Source organism: Pteropus vampyrus, unplaced genomic scaffold (assembly GCF_000151845.1).
Source record: "Pteropus vampyrus isolate Shadow unplaced genomic scaffold, Pvam_2.0 Scaffold818, whole genome shotgun sequence".
NCBI lineage: Eukaryota > Metazoa > Chordata > Mammalia > Chiroptera > Pteropodidae > Pteropus > Pteropus vampyrus.
The window spans coordinates 156,128-178,662 of NW_011889599.1; the positions used below are offsets into that span (position 1 = coordinate 156,128).

The following is a 22,535-nucleotide window of genomic DNA, read 5'->3' on the forward strand; positions in this document are numbered from 1 at the left end:
TAATCTTAGCTGAAGTTTCTGGGGCTAAGGAGAGCCCAGTCCATGGAAGTCCCCCGGGAGTCTCCGCCTCAGGAAAGGAGCCTGGTAGATGCGGCAGGTCCCACTGCTGGCAACACCTCTGGCCTCCACACTGCTTGGACCAGATCCTGTGTCCCCAGAAAGCACACAGGCTAGTACCTGGGGGCTGAAGAATAGGGGGAACCTCCCCAAGTCCTTCTCCTTCTGTGGCCCCCGTGCAGGATCCAATGTGACAGAGGCCAGGAGGGGCATGGGCCCCTCTCCAAAGAGCAGCAAATCTCAGGAAGAAACTATATCAGCCCTGCTGAGATCATCTAGGGTAGGGTCTGGTCTTTAACATGCATGCACGTGTATTCTTACTTCTCTTTTACAAAGGCCCAGCACCTTCCTAACACAGGCTCTGGAGAGGAGCTGGGCAGGGCAGGGAGGCTAGCAGGCCAAGGCCTCCTGGTCATTCCATCTTTCCCAGATGGAGTACCTGAGCTTTAAGAGGCCTCAGGAGCAGGAGACTAATACTTTCAGTCCACACTCAGTCCCATGGGGAGAAGGTTCAAGATGAATACAGCTCATGATGAAATCAGGGCTTTACCAAACTTTTTCATGCACATGTGTCTCTCTTCTCAGCCCAGGGCCTCCACCAAGAGGCAAGGGAGCACAAGCTCTGCAGCAGAGAGCCTGGCATGGACTCTAGGGAACCAGGGGAAATAGGACTTCTGTTGGGATAGAGACAGGAGGGCATTGTAGAGGAGGGGACAGTGGGGCTATGAAGTAGATGTGGGCCAGGCCAGGAAGGGGGCTCTGGGCAGAGGGAGTAAAAAGCCTTGGGCTGAAATATGCATGTGTATTGGGATGGGGTGGCAGAGACCAGGTTCCCAGAGGCACCTCATGGGAGGGGAAACCAGAGAGAGGGTGAGGTATGTTCTAGAAAGCCTGGATGCAAGCTCAGGAGTAGATATCATCTTCTCAGCCTGGGTTATCCGGAAAAGCTGTCATAAAGAGAGTGCCACTAGTGGTCATTAGACTAATGCTGGGGACAGGCAGGGCCATGCAGAGGAAGGTATAGGCAGGACAGCTTTGGATTCTCAGCTACCCCTACCTTGTGAGCTCTGTGACTTTGGACAGATGACCTGACTCTGCTGTGCCTCTATTTCCACATCTGTAAAGTGGAGAGAGTGCCTTTCTTGTGTTGCTGCTGTGGGGCTAAATATGTTGATCCACACAAGGCACTCACAGCTGCTTGACGTACAGCCCAGGCTCAGTAGGTGGTAGTGGTGGTAGGTAGTGATGGTGACGAGGGGTTGGTCATCATAATGGCTCCATTACTTTCCATTATTGGTAAGAGGGACTGATCACCTGGGAGGGTGTTGCCTTAGCCTTTTCCAGTGGGCACTGATGCTTTCTCTCTCCGGGGCTGGGCATGTGTGAACAGGTGATAGATGACTACAGCGTGATTGGCCGCTCCCTGTTCAAAAAGGAGACCAACATCCAGCTCTTTGTGGGGCTCAAGGTGCACCTGTCCACTGGGGAACTGGGGGTCATTGACAGTGCCTTCGGCCAGAGTGGCAAGTTCAAGATCCACATCCCTGGTGAGTATGGTTATTTCCTCTTGTTCTTGGGTGCTGGCAGGCCATAGAGAGATGGCAGAGATGATGCCCCAACAGTGCCCATTGGCTCAGGGTTCTAGGCCTGCCTGTGCCGACATGCAGGGCTCAGCCTACCTGATGGCATGGCCTCTGGTCCCACCAGTTTATGGCTGGAATGCCAGTGTGGATCTTGGAGAAGGCTAATGTGGAGTCAGTATCTGGTCTGGGCCAAGTTCAAGCTCTGAATCTGAGTTCTCGCTTTTCTATGACCATGTGGAGTGACCTTGGATGTGTCACATGGCTCGTATGTGAAGTGGGAATAACAATATTGATCTGACAGGCAGTTTGGAGCGGGGAGTTAGTGATTGAGACTGCCAAGGGCCTGGCTCACTGCCTTGGTAGCCAGTAGGTTTTCCCAGAATGTGAGTTGCCACCTCCTTTTGAGACTAGCAGACCCCACTGAGCCTCCACTCGGTCTGAATTGGCCTTGCCTGTGGTGGGGTCAAGGGTGTGCATTTGCTGCTAGAAATTGAGCCATTGGATTTCTTTAGCTCTGTCAACCCTTTTGTTACCCATGCACTCTTCCCATACCCATTTTCCTGAGGTCCTACACTATGCACTGGACAAGGTGCTGTGGTCGTGGGAGGGGACAGTCATGAACACACTCAGTAAAGATAGACTGTGCTGCACAGAAAAATAAAACAGGGAGATGGCCAAAAATTGCCAAGTGTGCTGTCTGGACAGGGCAGTCAGGGAAGACCTCTCTGAAGGGGTTATAGTCGAGTGGAGGCCTGACCTAGGAAAGGGAGGGAACCATACAGATACCTAGGGAAGACGGTGCCTAGGAGAGGGAGGGAGACATGTACGAAGGCCATGAGGTGAGGATGAGCTTGGTGTGCATTTGAGGACAGGGAATTGGGCAGGAGTGGCTCAAGCATGGAGGTCTGTTTGATGCCAGCCGAGGCTCTGCTATAGCACCTGACGACAGGATAAGGACCAAGGGATGCTTCCGTGTTAGCAGGTTTATGGAATGAACCAATACACTATCTTTTATCCCACAGCATTATGATGTGACAGTGATCCAACATGCCACAAAGTTGAAGGATTTTATAGTTAACCTCACATCAGTGTGTTGCTGTACTCTGCATAGCTGCAAAACTCTGGGTTGTATTCTGTGAGGGAGGGAGTCATGGGGAGCAATGTGATCTTGGCGTGTAGTTTTTTGAGTAAAATCTCCAGATAGGGTAGTGCCCTGGCTCCAAGTAGGAAGCAGGACTCCCAGCTCCTGGCAACTCACCATGCAAAGCCAGCACCTCCTCTCCCAAGAGCCTGGCTGGAGCCTTGCCTCCTGGATCCTCCCTAAAGCCCAGAGGGCACATGTGGCATTTGCCTTATCATGAGGGAGAGCAGTAGTCCTCAAAGGCCTGCTTCCCTGCATACTTGGCTCTGCTGTTTGACTGTGCCCCAAGGCCCTGTCCAGGTGGGGCTGAGCCCCATTACCCTATGGAGAGACTGTCTCCGGGCAGGTGAGGTGACATACCAGTGGGAGCCTCTAGACCTGATTCTGGGCTTCAAGATCCTGCCCTACCCAATCCGCTGCTCTTCAGCTGCATCTCTGGTCCTTACCTCAGCCAAACTTGGGGCCCCCAGTGCTCTGCTCTGGGCTCCAGGCAACATGCACAAGGCTTGAGCCAGGCAGACCAGTGGGCAGCCCTCAGTCCTCAGGGCCCTGGGCCCACACCTGTGGGAGCCATCTGGGAAGGAGGCGTGCAGGGTCCTGGGAGAGCAAGAGCAAAGCTGCCTGGTGGAAGGAGCTGCACCTCAAAGCACTTGCCCCTCCCCCAGGCTGCTGGGGGCCCTACTGGTGCAGAGGAGAGGGCATGTCTTTGCCTCTTTTGGGGTACATAGGATTGTGCTGACCTTCCCCTCAATTCCCCTTCCTCTAGCCCAAGGCAAATTCAGAGTTGCGGTGTTCTCCAAACAGGCCAGAACGTAAAAGGAAGCTTGTTTGGTGGCCCTGGGTTCTGGATAGGAGTGGAGGGAGGGGAGACATGGTGACGCTGCTTCAGTCAACTCAAGTTCACATTCCTTTGTTAGGTCAGTGTTGCCTATTTAATAGGTCTGCTTCCTGTTTATGGCTTTTAAGCTTTTTATTAAATATAACTGGTCAGATTCCTTCATCCCACCCACCCTCACTACCCACCCCTACCTCCTTGTCTTTTCCTGCCGTTTCCTCCCATAAAGAATTACTTTTAACTTTTTTGAAGTGCCTTAATTGTGAAAGACTCTTCAATAAACTCAAGCCATCAGTGCCATGTGAAAGAGGAGAGAGCATTGCTGGCTGCAAGTTGGGAGTGCAGGGGCGGAGAAGCCCAAGGTTATGCTGCTACAGGATTAGAGGCTCCCTGGATCAGGAAGAGGCTCAGAGGGCCTGTCAAAGCCCTCTGCTTGTGAATGTGTCTGGGTTCAAATGCAGCTTACTGACTCCCTGTTGGCTCTGCAGGATGACCTAGCTGGAGAAGGCAGACTCAAGAGCCCTCTGGGTGTCCTCCCATCCGCCCCCTAACCCCCAGGCCCACAAGCTCTCTCTGGGCTCTCACCTTGGGTGGCAAGGCCAGATGCTGGCAGGGCCAAGCAAGTGTTGAAGAGGCCAGGTAGCAGGTGATACTGAGTGGTGGAGACTGTGGTGACCTGGAGAACTGCTACCTGGTGCCAACCAAATCTTGCTGTATGGGAGTATAGGTCCAGGGATCAAATTTTACCTGATTTAATTATTATGTAAAATTTCCTGGTTAAAAACTAAAATTGTCTGAACCAAACAAAACATGCCTTCGGCTGGGTTTGGCCCATAGTGACTTGTAACTACTGCTTGAATTTCAGAAAGGACATTTGGGCCTCAGATTCAAGAATCAAAGCTGAACTATAATATGCAAACAGTGTTTTATGGAGCTGTAGTGCCTTCCCCAGTTCACTCCTAGATAGCTGTCAGAGCTTCAGAAGGCTCGGTACCTTGCCCAGAGGGTGATGAAGCACAGTGGCCTGGCCTTCTGTGGCTCACCCTGGCCAGCACTGTCCTACTGCTCTCACCCTCTACTCTGTGTCAATGCCCCAAGCACCAGCTTCCACTCTGAGAAGCAGCCTGGATAGTAGGCTAGGACAACAGCTCCCACTACCCACACATCCTACTGTTCAGGGGAAGTGAATTCTTTGATGACATCAAACCAGGGAAAAGTCAAGTGGGAAGATGAATGGACATGTCACTCTTGACAGCTTCGAGTCACTGCTTATTGACTCTAGGAGTGAAAGCGAACATACACACGTGATTTCATCTCATGAAACACTGTCCCATAACCCTAAAGTGACCCAGAAGTTGTTATGGATGCCTTGATAGGATGTGACAAGTTTTTTGAGTGGCCCAAATTTGTGACAGTTGGCCTATCTCCCACCAGGTGCTCCAGGAAATGGCGATTTGAGGAAGATTGTACATGGTCTGCATTAGCAGTCCAGTGGGGATAGCCCACAGTGCAAACAGAGCTTATAGCCTTGTCACTAGAAAACTCTAGGCCCCAAATACAACTGGTATAATGGGCATCACTGCCCCTCATCATCACTACACAACTCGCAGCAAATGAATCTGACCATGTCACAGAGCTGCAGGCAGATTACTCCCCTTAGGAAAGCCAGAGCAGCAATGATTGAGACCCATAGCTACTGGCGGCCCCAGCAAGGGCCTCATCATTTCTGTGGGCCCTGCCCCACCTGCCAAGAGTCCAGTTATGTGTCAGGAACTTGGTCTTTTTGTGAAGTGACCAGATTCTCAAACTCTGACATGGAGGTCTCAGGTCCTGCTGATTTTCATTTAGGGTCATCAAATTTTGGTGATCTTTAATAACCTTTTAATAATTACTAAGCACAACTTAATGGACTCTAGGTAGATGAGAAAAGAAAAAAAAAAAAAAACCTGTGGAATTGTACTTCCAGTAAGAACTCAGAGGAAACTTATGTTTGCTGCTCGTCAGGAGGAGCCAACACTCAGGAGCCATTACAGCAGTCAGAGGAGGGCCCTAGGAAGCTCCTAGAAAGGCTGGCTGTTACTTATACCCACTTGGAGTATTCCCATTTCACAGATGAGGAAATTGAAGTTTGGAGGATAAGTAGTGCAACTTGCTCATGTTCTACAGAGCTGGGATTTGAATCCAGAACACCTGCTCAAGACACTCCCCGAGCCTTGTTTTCTCATGCACAAGGCAGGTAGCGAGGTTTGAAAGTGCAGCTCTGTCCCTCGGCCTGTGTGGGAAAAGGGAACTGTGTGGTCATTCTGCTTGGTGTGTGCTTGAGCAGAGGGTCTCTGAGCTTGCTGCCAGTAGGAAAGGGGTGCCGCCATTTGGCCCCTGGGAGAGTGGCTGGACGTCAGAAGGGCCACCGCCTGGTTACCTCCAACAAGTGTTTTGAGGAGGGTCCCTAGGCCTCCTGGCTTCAGCTTCTGCCCTCTGAGCCTATCTGCAAGGGTTTGGGACTACAGTTTGCCAAGCCAAAAGGGATGGCTTTCCATGGAATAGGAAATGTTGCTTGCACGAATGAATAAATGAAGGAGTTCAGTGCAACAGACTGGACTGGAATGAACAAATGGATGAACCCAGGCCTATGGGGGCCAAGGAGCCTGGTAGTTAGTGTGCTGTGGGCCTCCCTAGAAATTCATTGAACATAGGCAGGCACCAGCGTCGTTGGACTTCCTCTGCACAGCCATCTCTTGATGAAATGGCTTTGGGAGCTCTAATTCTTTAAAGACAACTTTAAAGGAGAGGGTGCCAGCCCGTCCTACTCAACAAACTTCAGTGGAGGCTCAGGACCAGGGATGCCAAGACCATTCTAACAGAGTCCTGCCCCAAGGCACCTCCCTATGGGAGAGACAAAAGCACAGACCAACAATTCACAGTCAGCATGGCCGGGAAGGCAGGGAGTGCCTCTGTTTAATCTGACTCATCCCATTCTGCAGGTAAGGAAACTGAGGCCCCTTGCTCACGGCTGCAGAACTGATAAGAGCCCAGAGTCTCTGTCTGCCTCTTCAGTCCCCCATACAGTAGCCACCAGAAGCAAGGGGCACAGAAGCACTGCAGCTGACTTGTCTGTTAGAACCCTTCCAGTCTTCTTTCACAGGACTGAGGTTCAGGCGGACCACCTTAGATCCTTTGCACTGAAACAGTGGGCATACAGTGTCACCTTTGTGTCCTAGGACTCAGACAGGTAGCCCAGACCTCTATTCTCATTGGTCTTTCATTAGCTGTTTATTGGGCCCTTGAGGTACCAGGAGTAACAGAGTCTTGACCGGGAAAGGGAAGTCCTGAACACTGGCTGTGGAAGGAAAGTCCTGGGATACCTTCCTTGGCCTGAGCACTCAGCAGAGCAGCACCAGGCCTTCCATATCACTGGCTCTCAGTGCCTAGCATCAGTTTAGGAGGGTGGCAGGACAGGCCGAGGCTGTAGGGGCCACCAGCCCAGTTCTTAGAAGGTCGCCTGGCTCAGCACAGGGCATGGCCTCCAGAGTCAGGCAGCTTGGACCCTTCATGCTGCCTGCAGTCCCTTCTGATTGCGGTAGGCCATCCCTGACTTGGAGCTTCAGTACTAACATGAGATGAATAATTCTGATTTCCAGGAACAGAGCTCAGCTTAGATCACATAATTCCCACCCACAATATCTGACCCAGGACAGGGGCTCTGTAAATGGTGGCTAGGGTTGTGTGTTGTTTTCGCCTACCAGATATCTGCCCTCACCTGGGGTAGCACATATCCACTGAGGTTTCCCTTGAGGTCTCTCTCCTTGGTTTACAGATGGCTGTCTTCTCTCTGGGTCTTCATATGCTCCTGCCTCCTTGTATGTCTGTGTCTTAATCTCCTCTTCTTATAAGGACACTAGTCCTCTTGGAGTAGGCCCACCCATATGACCTCATTTCACCTTAATTACCTCTGAAAAGGCCCTGTCTCTAAATAGTGTCACATCTGAGGTACAGGAGGTTAGGACTTCTACATAGAAATTTGAGGGGAGAGACAATTCATCCTCTAGCAGTTGGGAAGATGGACAGGCATTTGTATTTTGGCAAATCATATCAAGCTGTGCAGGGAATATGTGAAATGTCAGGAAGAGCATATAGCGGGACCCTAACAGAGTCTGAGGAAAGGAAGGCTTCCCCAAGCATTGGCCTTGCACCAGGCCCTGGAGGATGAGTAGAAGTCCCAAGCAGAGGAGGGGTCTGAGCAGAGCTCTGAGTCAGAAGAGATCAGCACAGGAACAACTGGGCTCAGGGACCCAGCAGATGCTGGGGCCACACCCTGGTGAGGACCAGTGAGCTGAGGAAGGATGTTTGTCTCTGTACTAAGTGTAGAGAAGAGCTGTTGCAGGGCCTGTAGCAGGCTTGTGTACAAAGATGCCCCTGCTGTGTGCTGGTGCCTAGAAGCACAGGCTCCTCCAGGCAGGGGCTGAGTCAGGCACCCTGTCCTTGGTGGGCAGCTATTGCTCAGATCCATGTCAGTGTTATGGAGCTGCAGCCTAGCCACAGTGTGATCAGATCTCCAGGTTTTCATGAGATACTGGGAAACAGGATTTTTACATGAAATCTCCCAGGTCTCAAATGCGGGCCACTGTGCCTAGCCTCTCGGTGTCAGGTCCGTGATGCACAGCCTCCTCCTGCTGCATGCAGCCCTCTTCCCTTTTCCCTGAAGGCCACAGAGGCTCAGAGGAGTTGGACGACTGTCCCAGTGGACCCTGGAGGCTCCCAGATGGAAGTGGGCCTCTTTCATGGACACCATGCAGCTGTGAGGCTTCTGGAAAACCCAGCAAAGAGAATTAAAACTCATCTTGGTGCCAAAAGGAGGAGTCACTGGAGCCCTGAGGTGTCATAGGTGTGGTGGTGTCCCATAAACAGGCCCTGTGATAGGGACTGTTAGGCTGCATGTTCCCTCTGGGGTTAGAAATAAAACTGGTTTTCTTTTCCCTTAAAATGTGTTCTCCACACCCACCCACCCACCCAATTGTAACTATAGACTCAGTTTGGAAAGGATTCTTGGACAACTTGTCCTTGGGATTTCAGAGTTCTTAGCTGACTGCCTCAAGAGTAGCCCCTGCCAGGAGGACCAAAATGACTTTTACTGAAAGATGTTGGCAGGGGTACGGTTGTGTCTGCTCAGCCTTTTCTGCCCACTCTGGGAGGTTAGAAGTAGGGTACTTTCAAAGAATAAGAGCTTTGGAGTCAGCCAGACCTGAGTTGGAATCCTGGCTAGAATTTTAACCTTTCTGAGCCTTTGTTTCCTCATCTATAAGATGAGTTATTTTGAGGGTTTTTCCTCCCAACTTTCTGAATAACTTCAAACATATAGAAACACTGAAATAATAGTTTATTGAACACTCATTCCTTTAGATTTCACAATTGTTAATATTTTGTCACATTTGCTTTCTGTGTGTGTGCTGAACCATTTGAATGCTAGCATTGGAACTCAGCAACACCTGTGTACTTCAGCATGTGCCCCTAAGGACTAGAGCATTCTCCCCTATGACCACCATATGATTATTACTTGAGAAATTTAACATCGACGCAATAGTACCTAAGATACAGTCCATTTTCTGATTTTCCCAATTGTCCCAATAATGTCTTTCAAAACCCATTTTCCTGATGGAGGATTCAGTGAAGAATCATACCCCGTGCTTTGTTGTCATGTCTCTTAGTTTCATTGATACTGATGTTTTTGTATTTTAGATCATTGTTTCCCAAATGCACTCTTGGGGTCTGTCTGGTGTTTCATGACTAGGTTCTGGTGTGCATATGTAGAATGAACCCCACAAAGGCCATCTTGTGCCTTTCTTAGTGCTTCACTCAAGATGCATGTGACATCCAATTGCCCATTGTGGGTGATATAGGTTGGGTCACTGGTTAAGGAGGTTGTTAAGAGGGCTAAAGAGGAGACAAAGATAGCATGTGGCCCAGAGATAGCTGATGTAGAAGGAAAGTAGGGCCCCCCGCTCAGCAATTGTGCCCACTCCTGAGGCCTCTGTAGCCTGTTTGGAGGAGGGCTTTTAGGAGGTCCCTTTGGAAGTCAAGGTTAAAGCTCTGGTCTGGCAGTAATGAGGCAGAGCTGGCTCTATGGGGCCTGATCAAGGGGTGTCCACAGGCCAGGGCCTATGGAGGAAGAAGTTGCTACTTCCCAAAGCCTTTGGAGTCCTCTCTCTCCCCCTCTTCGTTTGTCCGTCTGTCTTTCTGCCCCTCCTTGCTCCAGTCAGACCCGAACACATAGAAAATTGATTTCTGCCCCTCCGCAAGGGGGCACCAGTCTATTAGTGATGACTACAGAAAGCGACAAACACTATGGTTGTGCCCTACAGCCGTGGGGACAGGGCAAATGGAGTGACCACTCCTTTCCAGAGTGGAGTGGGGCACAGTAAGGCCTGAGCTGGCTTTGAAGTTGAGGGGCTTTTCTCAGGTAGAGAAAGGGAAGAAAAGCATTCAGGACAGAGGGAACAGAGCATGCTACCGCACAGAGGCTATAAAGAGTGTGGCATATTCATTGCTGGTTGTAATGTGTAAGACATTTTGAGTGTTTCATATGTTACTAACTCATTTAGTTTGTCGTGTTTAAAATGGTTGTTTTGGAACCGTTTTTTTAAAGGAATGGAACTTTTTTTTTCTAAACAGTCTTACATGGAAAAACCATAGTTGAGCCCCCTGGGGATCCTCCCACTATTCACTTTCAATTCCAAGCCTGAGGCCCTGAACCCCACTCTTGGCATCTAACCTTTGTCAGGTCAGGGTTCCTCAGCTCTGCACAACTAACATTTGAGCCTGGGTCATTCCCTGTGGTAGGGACTGTCCTGTGCACTGCAGGATGGTTAGTAGCATACCTGGCCTCTGCTCACTGGTGCCAGTAACAAATCTCTCTCTGCCCCCCTCCCATTGTGACAACAGAAGACTTCTCTGGACATTTCCCTGGAGAACAAAATCGCCCCAATTGAGGACCACCAGCCTAAGTAGAGGGTAGGAACCATGGTGAGTGGTATGCAAGGAAGGACATACAGTTAGAAAGCTCTCCCTGGCAGCCAATAGGAGGGGACAAGACTGAAGGCCCCAAGGCTGGGACAGTAGACATGTGGAGAGCAGGCCAGGGGTAGGATGGGAGGGCTGCAGTGACTCAGTGCCTATGGGATGCAGTAAAAGGAGGGGTGAGGAGGGAGCATCTTGAATAGCCTCCACCTCAAGCCTCCTCTGGGTGCCCTGTGGCACCTGAGCAGGGCAGGTCCCAGGGAAGCCTCAGGTCACACAACCCATTCAGACCAAGCGCCTGCACTGCCTAAGCACAGGTGATGCACAGCGCTGTGCCTTACTTCATCCTTGAGGCCTCGTCTTTTGGGATGTTCTCTGGGCACTGGAGTGGTGGGAGGCCCCTGAAATCTGGACCCAGCAGCCTTAAAAGGAGGGAGGGGCTTTTTCCAGCCTAACATGTGCTAGGAAACACAATACCTGTCCCTGGACTCTTGACAAATTGAGTGAAACTTCTTTGAGAAATATTTCTCTCTGTTTAGCAATCCCTAAAACTTTCTAATTTTTTACCAGCTTCTGGTTTTAGGGAAAGTTCGTATTTTTCATTTGATTCACACTGCCTAAATAAAGTCATCAGAGTAAACTGAGTATTTGTTTTAATGTTTAAAGCAGTGGTAAGTGAAACTCTTGTGATTGGCTAAGTATTGTCTCTCCAGAAAGCCTTGATCAGCAATCGTCCAACAGTCTTAAATACCTGAAAGAAAGTCCCAGAAACCAGAGCTGGCCCTACATCCTCTTATGGAATGATGTTGACTTGGGCAGTTCTGCCAGCTCTCATGTCTTAATACCCAGTGCCCTGGACTGCAGCTGGTCATGTGCCCCAAAACCTCAAGGCTGTCAAAGACATTTGTGCAAGGAACAAGAACCTCTCATGCATTGGTTCTCCCACACTTTGAATTCACCTCATTAACAGAAGCATTTCATACGTATTCAGTGAGCCTTGGTAGGTATAGTTATTAACAACGGGGTGTAGCTGGCCAAAGAAAAATCTCTCTTCACCCAAATGCTGGAGCTCAGGAGAGCCTGAGACAGTTGGGCAAGGTCCAGCGTGGACTGTTTCAGCCTCTGCTGCTGGCCAGTGTTCAGCCCTTGCTGTGCGCCAGACTCTGTCTTCAGTGTCTTCCATAGATGACATTATATAGTTTATGGAGGGGTGAGGATGAAGCATCACAACAGCCCTCCAAGTTGGGAACTATCCAGACATTAAATCACTCATCCCAGGTTTTACCCTGACTTCAGGGCCACACCGCACAGCAGCCCTCCTGGGAGAGACTATGGTGGGGATGAAACAAGTTGTCTATTCAGGTGCCTAGAATTGTGCCTGGCGAGGTCAGTGCTCACCTAGGGTTTGCAGCTGATACTGATCTCAGTTCTGTTCCATCTAGCCTCTGAGCTTCCCCTGGCCTCCTTCTAGTGAGCGGGTATGCCAAGGGAGATCGGACGGTGGGGGGGTGGGGCAGTGATAATAACAACAATAACACTGGTCACTACACTAATAGGAGCCAATATAGAACCACCCCAGGCTGAGAATTTCGTAACCAAAGGCTCATGTGGTCTACATTGTACAGATGTCTCAGCGAGGCCCTGCTTAGGTCACATCGCTGGGCAGTGGAAGAGGATGTGGGTTTGGACCCCACTTTAACTGCAAAACCCCAGTGGATTGTAGAATTCCAGGAGACGTGGAGCCAGGTAGGTTTGGGCAGTCGAGAGAACCTGGCACTTCAACACATGGGCTCTGGGCTCACCTTGCTCTTGCCCTCATCCTCCCCCGGGGCCTTCTTTCCGACCCAGCTGAGTTTAGATGGCACTTGGTGAGTTACAGGTGGCTATTGTCTTGCTCAGGCAGTTTCTGTCCTCTGGGAGCCACCCTTGGCCTGTAAGGGGACTGGCCCTGAGCTGAGTGTACTGCTTGCTGCTGCCTACTGGTAAGTTAGAGACCATTGCTTCTAGCTAGGGTTCTTGTGGTCTAGTGTTTCTTTATGTAAGGCTCAGCAGTCAGGGTCACTACTTGTACATTTCTAGGGAGCTTTCCTGGCAGGGTGGTGTGTCTTGACTATTGGCTATCCATTCAGCCGCCCATCTGTGGGGTAGGTCACTTCTGGATGGGGGGTAACCAGAAAGATCCTGGTGTCGTGTGTTTATCTTAAACTATTTCTGACTCATGAAAGTTGCATAATTATATTAGAAAGAAAGCTTCAAAATCTGGGGGGAAATATCACCCACAATCTCCTCACTCCAGTGATACCTCAGTGGACTTTGGGTCACATCTCCTTGCAGGACTTTTTCAGGTATTGCTTGGTATGTGCAGAAACAGCTCAGGGTCAGCAGTGAGAGTTTAAATCTACATTAACAGCTGTGATACCTGGAGCAGTAACTCTGCCTCTCTGGGCTTTAGTCTGGTCTGTAGAAGGAAAAGGCCAGTACTAACTCTTTATAACATTGTTGAGAGAACAGCTTGAACCCATGTGTGAAGTGCTTAGCCCAGAGTTTGATGCTGAGAAGATATTTAGTCAGTGACAACGTTGTTTATGTGAGTCTTTAAGTCATGGCACACTGCACAGCCAGCTCATGCTGGGTCTTCCGTTACAGTCACTCAGCTCACAGAGTCATCTTTGAACTTTCACGTGACTTTTTCATGCATCAGGCTTTCAATTTGAACCATTCCATCAGTAGACACTTCCTTACTCTCACGTAGATTCTTATAATTTCATCTGCAGCTGAGAGGGAGACTTGGAGACCCCACCCCAGTTCCTGGCAGTAGTAGGGGCTCAATAAATACACACGAATAAAGGCATGACAAAGGTGGCCAAAACAATGTGAGTTTCTTCAATGTTCGTGACTTGATGATCAGTTAGAAATTTTTTTAAAAGTATGAAAAAAGATTATATTTTATTACTATGTGCCATGTACTAGTCTATATTTTACACATAATAATGTCATTTAATTTTCATAATAAACCTGACAGAAGATGCTATCACCATTACAGTTATTGGAATTGCCATTTTACAGTTGAGGAAATAGAAGCACAAAGGAATATGCCCAAAGTCACACAACTGTTGAGTCCCAACACTGAGATTAGAACCCAGGCTGTCTGGCTGCAGGGTCCTCGCTCTTACACCTCTGTTCCCCATCTCTGAAAGTTCACTCCCTTGTGCATCTGCTCTGCATGACCTGAGCTCAGGGCCCAACACAAATTCCAGAAGTTCCTGTTCTGGCTCGACCCTACCACTGGAGTAGTTACAAGAATGCCCTGGAACTCAGTTTTCTTATATGAAAAAAGGGAACATTCCTTGCCTTCAGGATTGAGATAGAAAAGTGAGAAAATGTATGTAAAGTGCCTAGATCCTTGTAAATGTTCAGTAAATGTGAGTTTCTTTCCCTTCCTGTGCATGGGAACTGCAGGCTGTCACTTGGGAATGAAGCACAGAGTAAGACCTGAAGTTTATGTCTGTGTCTCTGGGGACCGGTCAATGTCTTGACTCTCAGATGACTTTTGCCAGCACCTGACTATTAGGTGAGCACATACTTCTGGTTGCCTTCACAGCCCCTGCTTTACTAACTCCTGGCCTACAATCCCCCTCACGGTGGGCATACACCAGCTTGTTGTGGAGGCTGCTGTGACTGTCTCGTCTTGTCTGGAGTGGGGTCCGGGCTCCTTAGGTAACATTCAGCTCCTTCCCACCTGCCTGCTCTGCCACTCCTACTTTCTGGCCCACATGCTGCCCCCGAGCCCTACATGGGCCCATGTAGCTGTCCTTCCTTCTGCTGTTTTTGCTGGATCCTCTGGGCTCTGCTCAGATGCCACCTCTGGTCCTCTGACCCCATCTGCCTCCTGCCATGCCATGTGTATAAGCATACCCCTGCGATGCTCCAGACCATCACATTAAGCTAGATGGGATTGAGGAATGGACTACTGAAGCCTTAATTCAGTTGATCTACATACCTGAAAAAGTCTAGCAGTGGTTCTGTGTCTAGGCAGGGCTTAGCTCTTAGATTCCAAGGCTTTAGCCACTGTCCTCCAGGCTCAGCCCTGCCCTCCTCTGGTAGCTGCCCCCAACCAAGTTCTCCTTTGGATGGTCTTCTCAGCTGCAAGTCTAGTAGAGACTTCTCTCTCTCAGTACCACCAAAGTGCCAGAGCCCCTTGTCCATCCCCAAACAAGCACTGTGGCTGGGAGCATGTACCAGCCAGCCTGGGTCATGGCTGCTCCTGGCCCCGAAGGTGGACCGTGCTTTAACTTCTGTTGCCCAAGGAAAGCAAGAGGCTGTTGCAAGAAGTAGCAGAAGTGACAGGTGTTTGCTGCTAGCAGGCATGCCCAGTGATCATGCCGCCGTTCTCACTTCACCCCTAATTTCCGCTCAGCCTCAAGACCATGGGAAGTACCCTCCACAGTGCCCCCCTTAGCATCCTGGGCTGGCCTCTTTCCCTGAAACTTTTAGACTGCTGTGGCCTCTCACCAGTCTTCCTGGGCACCTCTCCCAGAGGTGAAGCTGAGTGCCCCAGCTGAGTCTCCCTATGTCCCCAGGGCCCTTTGTAGGAAGCCCCATGGTACATGCATGGTGGGTTAGGAAGGGCCCCTATCCCTTCAGCTATTAACAAACCTTCCCTTTTCCTGATCACTAGTGACTAGTCTAATGGCAAGGATAAAGTTGTTCGTTAGGCCTGGTCCACCAATATGTGAGGTCAAAAGCAGTAAGGATGTTAGAATTTGCCAGTGGCCTTACCAGGCCTCAGAAGTCTAAGCAGAGTGAACAATAGTCATGACTCTTGGAAAATAGGGGAGAATTCTGCTTAGAACTTGTGGCAGGAACAGGTTATTGTTCTGCACCCAAGGGTTTGGTGGGACCCTCACCATACAGGCTAACAATTGTTCACTGTCACTTGGGGAAAGAAAGCCTCTTCCTGTCCCAGCAGGGGCACCCCTCCCACACAAGGGTCAAGGCTTGATACTGTATCTGCTTCCAAATGAGATGTTTTACGTGATTTGAAAAAAATCACAAACCTTCTTTATAACCTAAAAGTAATAGTAATCTCATTCAGTGAAATTTGCATGTTATAGAAAAATAAAAAGAAGGAAAAAAGTTTCCCATAGTCCTATCATTAATATTTCCAATTGATTTCTTCTGTTTTTTTCTCTGCAAAGGCTTCTTATTATGTAATTAAGAAGTTATGATGTATACAATTTTGAGTTTGATTCTCTTTTCAATTACTGTAATTATGCAAGCTTTTTCTTTTCTCTTTTTCTGGTTTACGTTGTAGTCTTCAGGAGAGATCGAATGTGCAGTGCTTAAGAGCTTGGGCTCCAGCCTCAGACAGAGCTTGGTTCAAACCCCAGCCCCATTGCTTACCAAGTCAATAACCTTGGGTGAGTGAGTAAACTCCTCCAGAGCTCAGTTCCTTATCTGTAGAATGGGGATTATGTTTTGCCCTGCATGGGGTCTGTGAGATCTAAATATGCAGTGAGATGTAAAGGCACCTACACACTAGCACAGTATGTGACACACAACAGGTACATAAAGTCTTAGCTGTGTCGCAGTCATCCCCCAATGAAGTGCCATGAGTCACTTAGGCAACTGTTGCATGTTTAGGTGTTTCCAATTTCTCTATCGTAAATAACATTGCTGGAAACATCTTTGTGTATAAATCTCTATCTAAATATAGGGTATTTTTCTTAAGATGGATTATCAAAAGTTGAATTATTCTGATTTTTTAAAAATAAAATACTATAAACATTTAAAAAGTTCTTGTAAGCTCCTGGGGAAGTGATTTCCAAAAGTATCATGTCATTTCATACTCCCATTAGCACTGCCTGAAGGTGTCTATTTTCCACCATGTTATTTATCCTGGCTAAGTTGATACATGGAACATGGCATCTTGATGTTTTTATTTGCATTTCTTTGGTAACTAGTGAGGTCAATCGTTTTGCCATATCCAAGTTTCTTTTAAAGAGACTTAGAGGAAGCAGATATATGGAGAAGAGGGTGCAGTTCACAGCCTAGTGTGTTTATAGTTGCCTGCCATAATTCTCCACCTCGAGCTCCCACCCTGAGTACCTCTTGGATTCTGACTTTCAGATCCCCAGGGTATAAACTCTGTCTCCCTAAGCCGTGTGCAACCAGGAGGCACTGCTACCAAGACAGCCCTTTATCTATCTTGGTATCCACAGCTCCAGTCCAAAGGCATTTGAGACATTCTCTCTTCCATTCAGTGTAAATCCCTCTGCTCCATGCTGAGTCCTGAACCCAGAGCTCAGACTCAAGGCCTGTCCTCAGCCACTCAGTCCCCAGGTAGGGACAACTGTGTCACAAGTAGGCAGCTCTGTCACCCGCCTCTGGCCAGGGCCATGGAGGAGGTCCATCTGAGACACTGTGGGAGGAAGCTGAGGATTGGAGGGCTTCCCAGAGCCTGAAAGGACAAATCACCCTTTACTAGACTCAAGGACTACCTGTGAGTCCTCTAAGGACAGGGACCATGCTGCTTCTATGTACCCCAGGCACTGGGGAGTCACTGAGAGTATTGAGGCTGAGTTGGCCAGGACCTGAGGTGTGTTTGAGGATGATGGTCCTGGTAGTCCAGGGAGGCTAGCGAACTGCCTGTGGGAGCCCCTGAGAATTCACAAGGAGCACAGGAAAGCAGGTGCGGGGGCAAGGAGACTCAGGCAGTCCTCTTTCTGACCCCTAAACCCCAGGCTAGCTGCTGGCCCAATAGCATGCTGGCCCTATTCAAGCAGTTGACTTCTTCAGTAAACTGGCTATCCCTGGACAGAGAGGACTGAAGCCAGCTTTGTTGGGGATGACTGTGGACAACCCCCAGTGACCTTGAGGTGAGGGTAGACTCTTCCCAGGCTGTCATGGGCATTCCACTGGGTTCTGTCCCACACAGCAGGCCAGCAGCCAAGGATACTCTGGAAAACAGAGTTGGGATAAAAGAAAGTTGAAGAGAGGTGAGAGGTAAAAGTTGAGGTTTCAGAAAATCCCAGTAAAAATGAAAACAAACCATTTGTCTTTCTCACTAGCATCTTACCCCGACAGTGGCCTTTGTGGATCTTGCCCCAGCGTCTGTGGGGAAGGCAGCTCTGTAACCTAATCCAGCAGCCAGCTAGCTGCTGCCAACCCCCCACCCCGAAGGGCTGCCTGGGCCTTTTGGGAGGGACTGCCCCTGACAAGGTCAGCCTCTCTTAGAAGCCATCTTGACAGAGGAGGACCTTTCACCAAGAGCAGAGAGCACTTTGCGATGTCTTTTTTATCCTAAACAAATGACCGATCTCCTCCCCCTTTGGCCATTGAAGCATTTCAAAGCAATTGTAAAAATTCTATGAACCCCATCGAAGAACTGTTACAACAATGTTTATACCCAGTGTTTGAAACAAAGACAATGATATTATAAATAATTGTAGATGATGAAGATAGGCAAGAAAAAATAGCATCATTAAAAGAATTTTACAAGACGGACCGTTCACAGAGATGGATGGAGTAACACAATACGTTAAAAATATCTGCAATTAATGTAAACAGCGCAGTGGACAGTAACCATCTGTTGGCCATACTCGCCATGAGCATGGTCCCATGTCATCCACATGGGGCAGTGCCAGGGCTTTTTCACTGTGGCCACAGTAAGAACAGGGCCCCCAGGAAGAGGCTACCTTGGGGTATGTGCCCTGGCAGCCAATATAGGCCCCTGGCCTGAGACTTATTTAGAAGGAAGTCTGCGAACAAAAGAGAAACTTAAGACTAAGGAAATATCTTCTTTGGGATCATAGCTTCCTTCAGGAGCCTTTCCTTGACCCTAGCTGAGATTTAGCCCTGTCAACTGCCCCCATGGTACCCACTGCTTCCCTGTCACAACACTTCGATGCTGCATTATTTCCCCAGGTATCCTGTGAGTGAGTCTCTGGCTTTTTGTACTTCATAGGCCAGTGTGTATAAGGAACAAGGAGGGTAACTGGCCTAACCAGTCAGATTCTCAGTCACAGACATTTCAGGTGCCAGGCTCACCTAAGCAAAGCCAGCTCTCATGACAGCTGCCAGACTGACATCATTATCCCCAGTGGACAGAGGGAGAAACTGAGGCCCCGAGCATGCAAATGCCTAGGCAGAGACTTCCCAGAGCACAGCTGGTGACCTACATCTTGTGTCCCCTACACCTTTTCTCCTTTCAATCAGTACTTGATTTTCTTTAAAAAAAAAAAAGGCTTTAACCATGAAAAACTTTGGCCATACAGAACAGAATACTTCTGACACCAGCAAGGTCAAACAGATATGAGTATTCTGACACGTTTCAAATCTCACACACACACACACTCTTTTGTCTTTTTTTTTTTTTTTTTAAGAATTAGAATGTTACTGATGAAAGTAGAAGCTCCCACCTTTGCCCCAATTCCTTGGAGGTAACACCTCCTCCCCTAAGTCGGGGGCCTGGTGCCTCATCTCATCTTTGTGTTCTCCCTACATAAGATTGCATCCCAAACCGTACTGATGGTTTATGGGTATTAAGTTTTTACATACTTGGTCTCACTCTGAACCAAGTATTTTAGAACACTTGCTGTTTTCATTTCAGAATTTGCTGTTCCATGCAACAGTTCTAGTTGACTCATTTGACTGCTACGTGTTATCCCATGGTCTGCATGTACCAGTTTGTACATCTGTTACCTTACTGAGGACAGATGGGTTTCCACTTTTTCCTCTGCAGAGCAGTGTCAGAGCATTTCTTTAGGTAGGTACTGGGAACGTAGTTGGCCCTAGAATGTGAGTGTCTACAAGCAAAACAAGGACTGGCCAGATGGCAGTGCCCATTTACACATCTGCCAGCCCACCAACCCCTACCTTATCACATTTACCATTTCTTGCCAAAAGTGGGGTGCCATTGCCAGATTTCCAGAACAGCTTTCTCCCTAGAAGCTTGTGCTCACCTGGTTTCTTGGAGGCCCAGGATTAGCCCTACATATCTGGCCTTTGCAGGAATCTTTCCAGCCTCTGCTGCAGAGTAGAGCTGGGGGTTGTCATTTGCTCTTGCCAGGGGTGAAGGGAAACCTGGGTATTTAATCGTAAATTGGGCTCCCAATTTGCTCTGTCCGGTTTCTGCTAGAGGCCATTTCCATCTGTGACTTGGAGTCAGACAACTGTGGGTTTGAATGGACCTTTCCTGAGCAGTGCTACCCCCTGATGCCCCTCCCCCCACCCACCACCACCACCACTTCTGATCATTTCACATATCTGGAGTCTGTCGCATTACCTTCTAGAAGGGGACTGTGAAGTTCATGAAGTGAGCTGGGACCTGGAGGCACCTGGCGAGTACCTGGTGTGTAGTTGGTCTTCCGCCCGAGTGCTAGTCCTTACTGTTGTTAGAAAGGGAATTGCTGGTTGCTGGAAACTGGCCTCTGGATCTGGGCCTTGCCCCAAGCAGTAGATGATTTGATCTCTGAGGCAAAGGTAAGCTTCTGGCAAGGCAAGACTGAATTCTAGCAGCCTGTGTAATGTTAGTCTTCACCTTTAGAAACCAGCCCAGAACCAGTGGGGACCTTGGAGAAGCCACTTGCACCTCCAGACTCTGGAGCTTCTTGCTTGCTCATTCGCGTGTTATTCACCTCCCCTGTGCTATACCTTTGCGGCTGGGGACTCAATGGCAAGAAAAATTGCTCAGTCTCTGCCCTCCCGGAGCTCCACAAAAGGGATAGTCAAGATAGTCTCACAATAGCACATGCTTCTGGGTAGATAGGCACCATGGAGGAGAAGGGCAGGTATTACAGAGAAAGGGCAGCTTCATGAGGCCTTAATGGAACCTAGAGCACTTTTTAGGAAACAAAGTTGTAGCTAGCTCACTCGGGTGGCCAGGAGAAGTCTGTGGAAAGGCCTTGAGGCACTGAAAAGGACAGGAAGGCCTGTGGCTCGGCCCAGGGGTAGTGGAGAACAGTGGGAGAGGTCAGCAGAGCTAACTCATACCTGGGCCTAGTGTTAGACTTTGTCTACAACCTCGGGACAGGAAGTGAGACCACTTCCTGGATGACCTTAGGCAAGGCTCTTGAGTCTCAGTTTCTTGCTCTCTAAAATGGGAGTCCTAACACTCTCCTGAGTCATTATGAAGAATAAAGCCCCTGAAAATCTGGCCTCTCAGTAGGCCCTCTGGACGGCTAGAGGAGAGGAATCTAAGGCCTCAAATCAGAAAGCCTCCTTTAAACTCCTGGACCTTGAGACGACTCTCCTGGGACAGTGGGGTGCTAGCTAGCCTGCTATGAACACAGAGACAACAGGAGGGCCTGGGGCCTGTGCCTGCCGAGGGCAGACACTATAGCCAAGAGCCAGAACACATGGCAAAGGAGGAGGCAGCATGCCCAGAGCTGAGACGCTGGCAGTCTTGGCTGAGCTGTGGGGTACAGGTCCCTCCAGACTTGTCAGGCTCAGAGAGAGATAGTACTGCCTCCAATCCTCTCCCAGCAGCCCTGTGCCCACCTGAGAGAATGTGATACCAGCAGGAGCTTGTGTGGCCTGTATGTCTCTGCAGGTATGTCTGAGTCTGTATGTGTCCACACGTGTGAGTATGTATGTGCCAGTGAGTGTGTGTGTTTGTATGTGTATTGTTTTTTTTTTTTTCACAGGAGGGAGGTGAGTGAGAGGCCAGCTTCCTAACAGGGCAGTTGTAAAACATTCATAAAACTTTTATTGGACTTGCCACCCTTCCAGATAAATATTTTTCAATTTTATAGGCTTGTTTTAGGGCCCTGAGCTTAATCATGGCTTTGTAGCTGCCTTTAAAAAAATCGAATATTGTTTTGGCAAAAGGAGCCCCTTTCCTTCACCCTCACCAAAGGCAGGCTGCACTCTGAGCTCATAAATTCCTGCCACTCTCAACTCTTGTCCTTTCTCTCTCCATATCCTCACAACTGTACTAGGATGAACCTGAAAAAAGAGAAAAGAGAGAGAGAGAGAAGAAAAGATAACATGTACCCATCTTCCTCCTGTTTCTCCACTGCCCACCCCAGCCTTGTGCTAGAAACACATTTAATCAAAGTCCTAGTTGCACTCAAAAGAAACTGGCAGAGGGGTCCAGATAGAGCCTCCACTTGCTGTCTCCCTGAGAGACAGACCACTGTGGATGGCGAGGATGAGGTTTGCACAGCCTTGCCCTCCCAATACCCTCCCCCAGCCACACCAGCTTCCTTCCTGTCCCAGGGAGGTCCTGAGCGAGGCCCCCTCTTGTGTTCCCCGCTCAGATCGTCGCAGACAACTCCTCCTTGTCTTTGAGGCTTTAGACCTGCCTCCCTGACCACCCCATCTAAAATAGCATCCTCCAGCCCCAGACTCAGCTCCATCACTCTCTGTCACTGTGCTATACTTCCTTTGCAGCACTTATCACTCTCAGAAATTTTCTCCTTCATTTATTTATTGGTTTTACGTCTGTCCCTCCTGCAAACTTAACCCATACACTGCTGTATCCTCCACACCTGGAACAGGGACTGGTGCATTGTAAATACTCAGTAGATATGTGTAAGACATGGTAAATGAATGATACATGGTAGATACACATAGGTGGTCATGAAGGGGCAGTAATAATAAAAATGATTACTATTATTCAGTGCTTTCCGATATATTAACTTGCTCGGTCTCTGTTGCTGTCCACATTTTTCAAATGAGGAGACTGTGGCGGAAAGTCAGACTTCTTATATGAAGCCACACTGTACGTGAGCAGTGCACAAGCCAGGGTTTGTATTCTAGCAGTCAGGACGCTCAGCCTGAGCTCTTGGCTATTACCCTTAATTCCCTGGGGGAACAATAGTGAAACAGTGTGTGCCTTCTGGCTGCCACAGCCTGGACTAAACCCTGCCCAACAGACATTAGCCAGCACTTGGCAGATGCCCAC

General features: G+C 49.0%; 1 protein-coding gene across 1 annotated transcript in view; it reads left to right on the plus strand.

The window, feature by feature from the left end:
* The window catches only part of EEFSEC (eukaryotic elongation factor, selenocysteine-tRNA specific), a 152,697-nt gene that overhangs the window by 107,565 nt on the left and 22,597 nt on the right, over positions 1-22,535 (plus strand). The window contains exon 5 of the mRNA XM_011385874.2: positions 1,448-1,604. Coding sequence (XP_011384176.1) covers positions 1,448-1,604 — 157 coding nt within the window. The remainder of the gene's footprint in view (positions 1-1,447; positions 1,605-22,535) is intronic.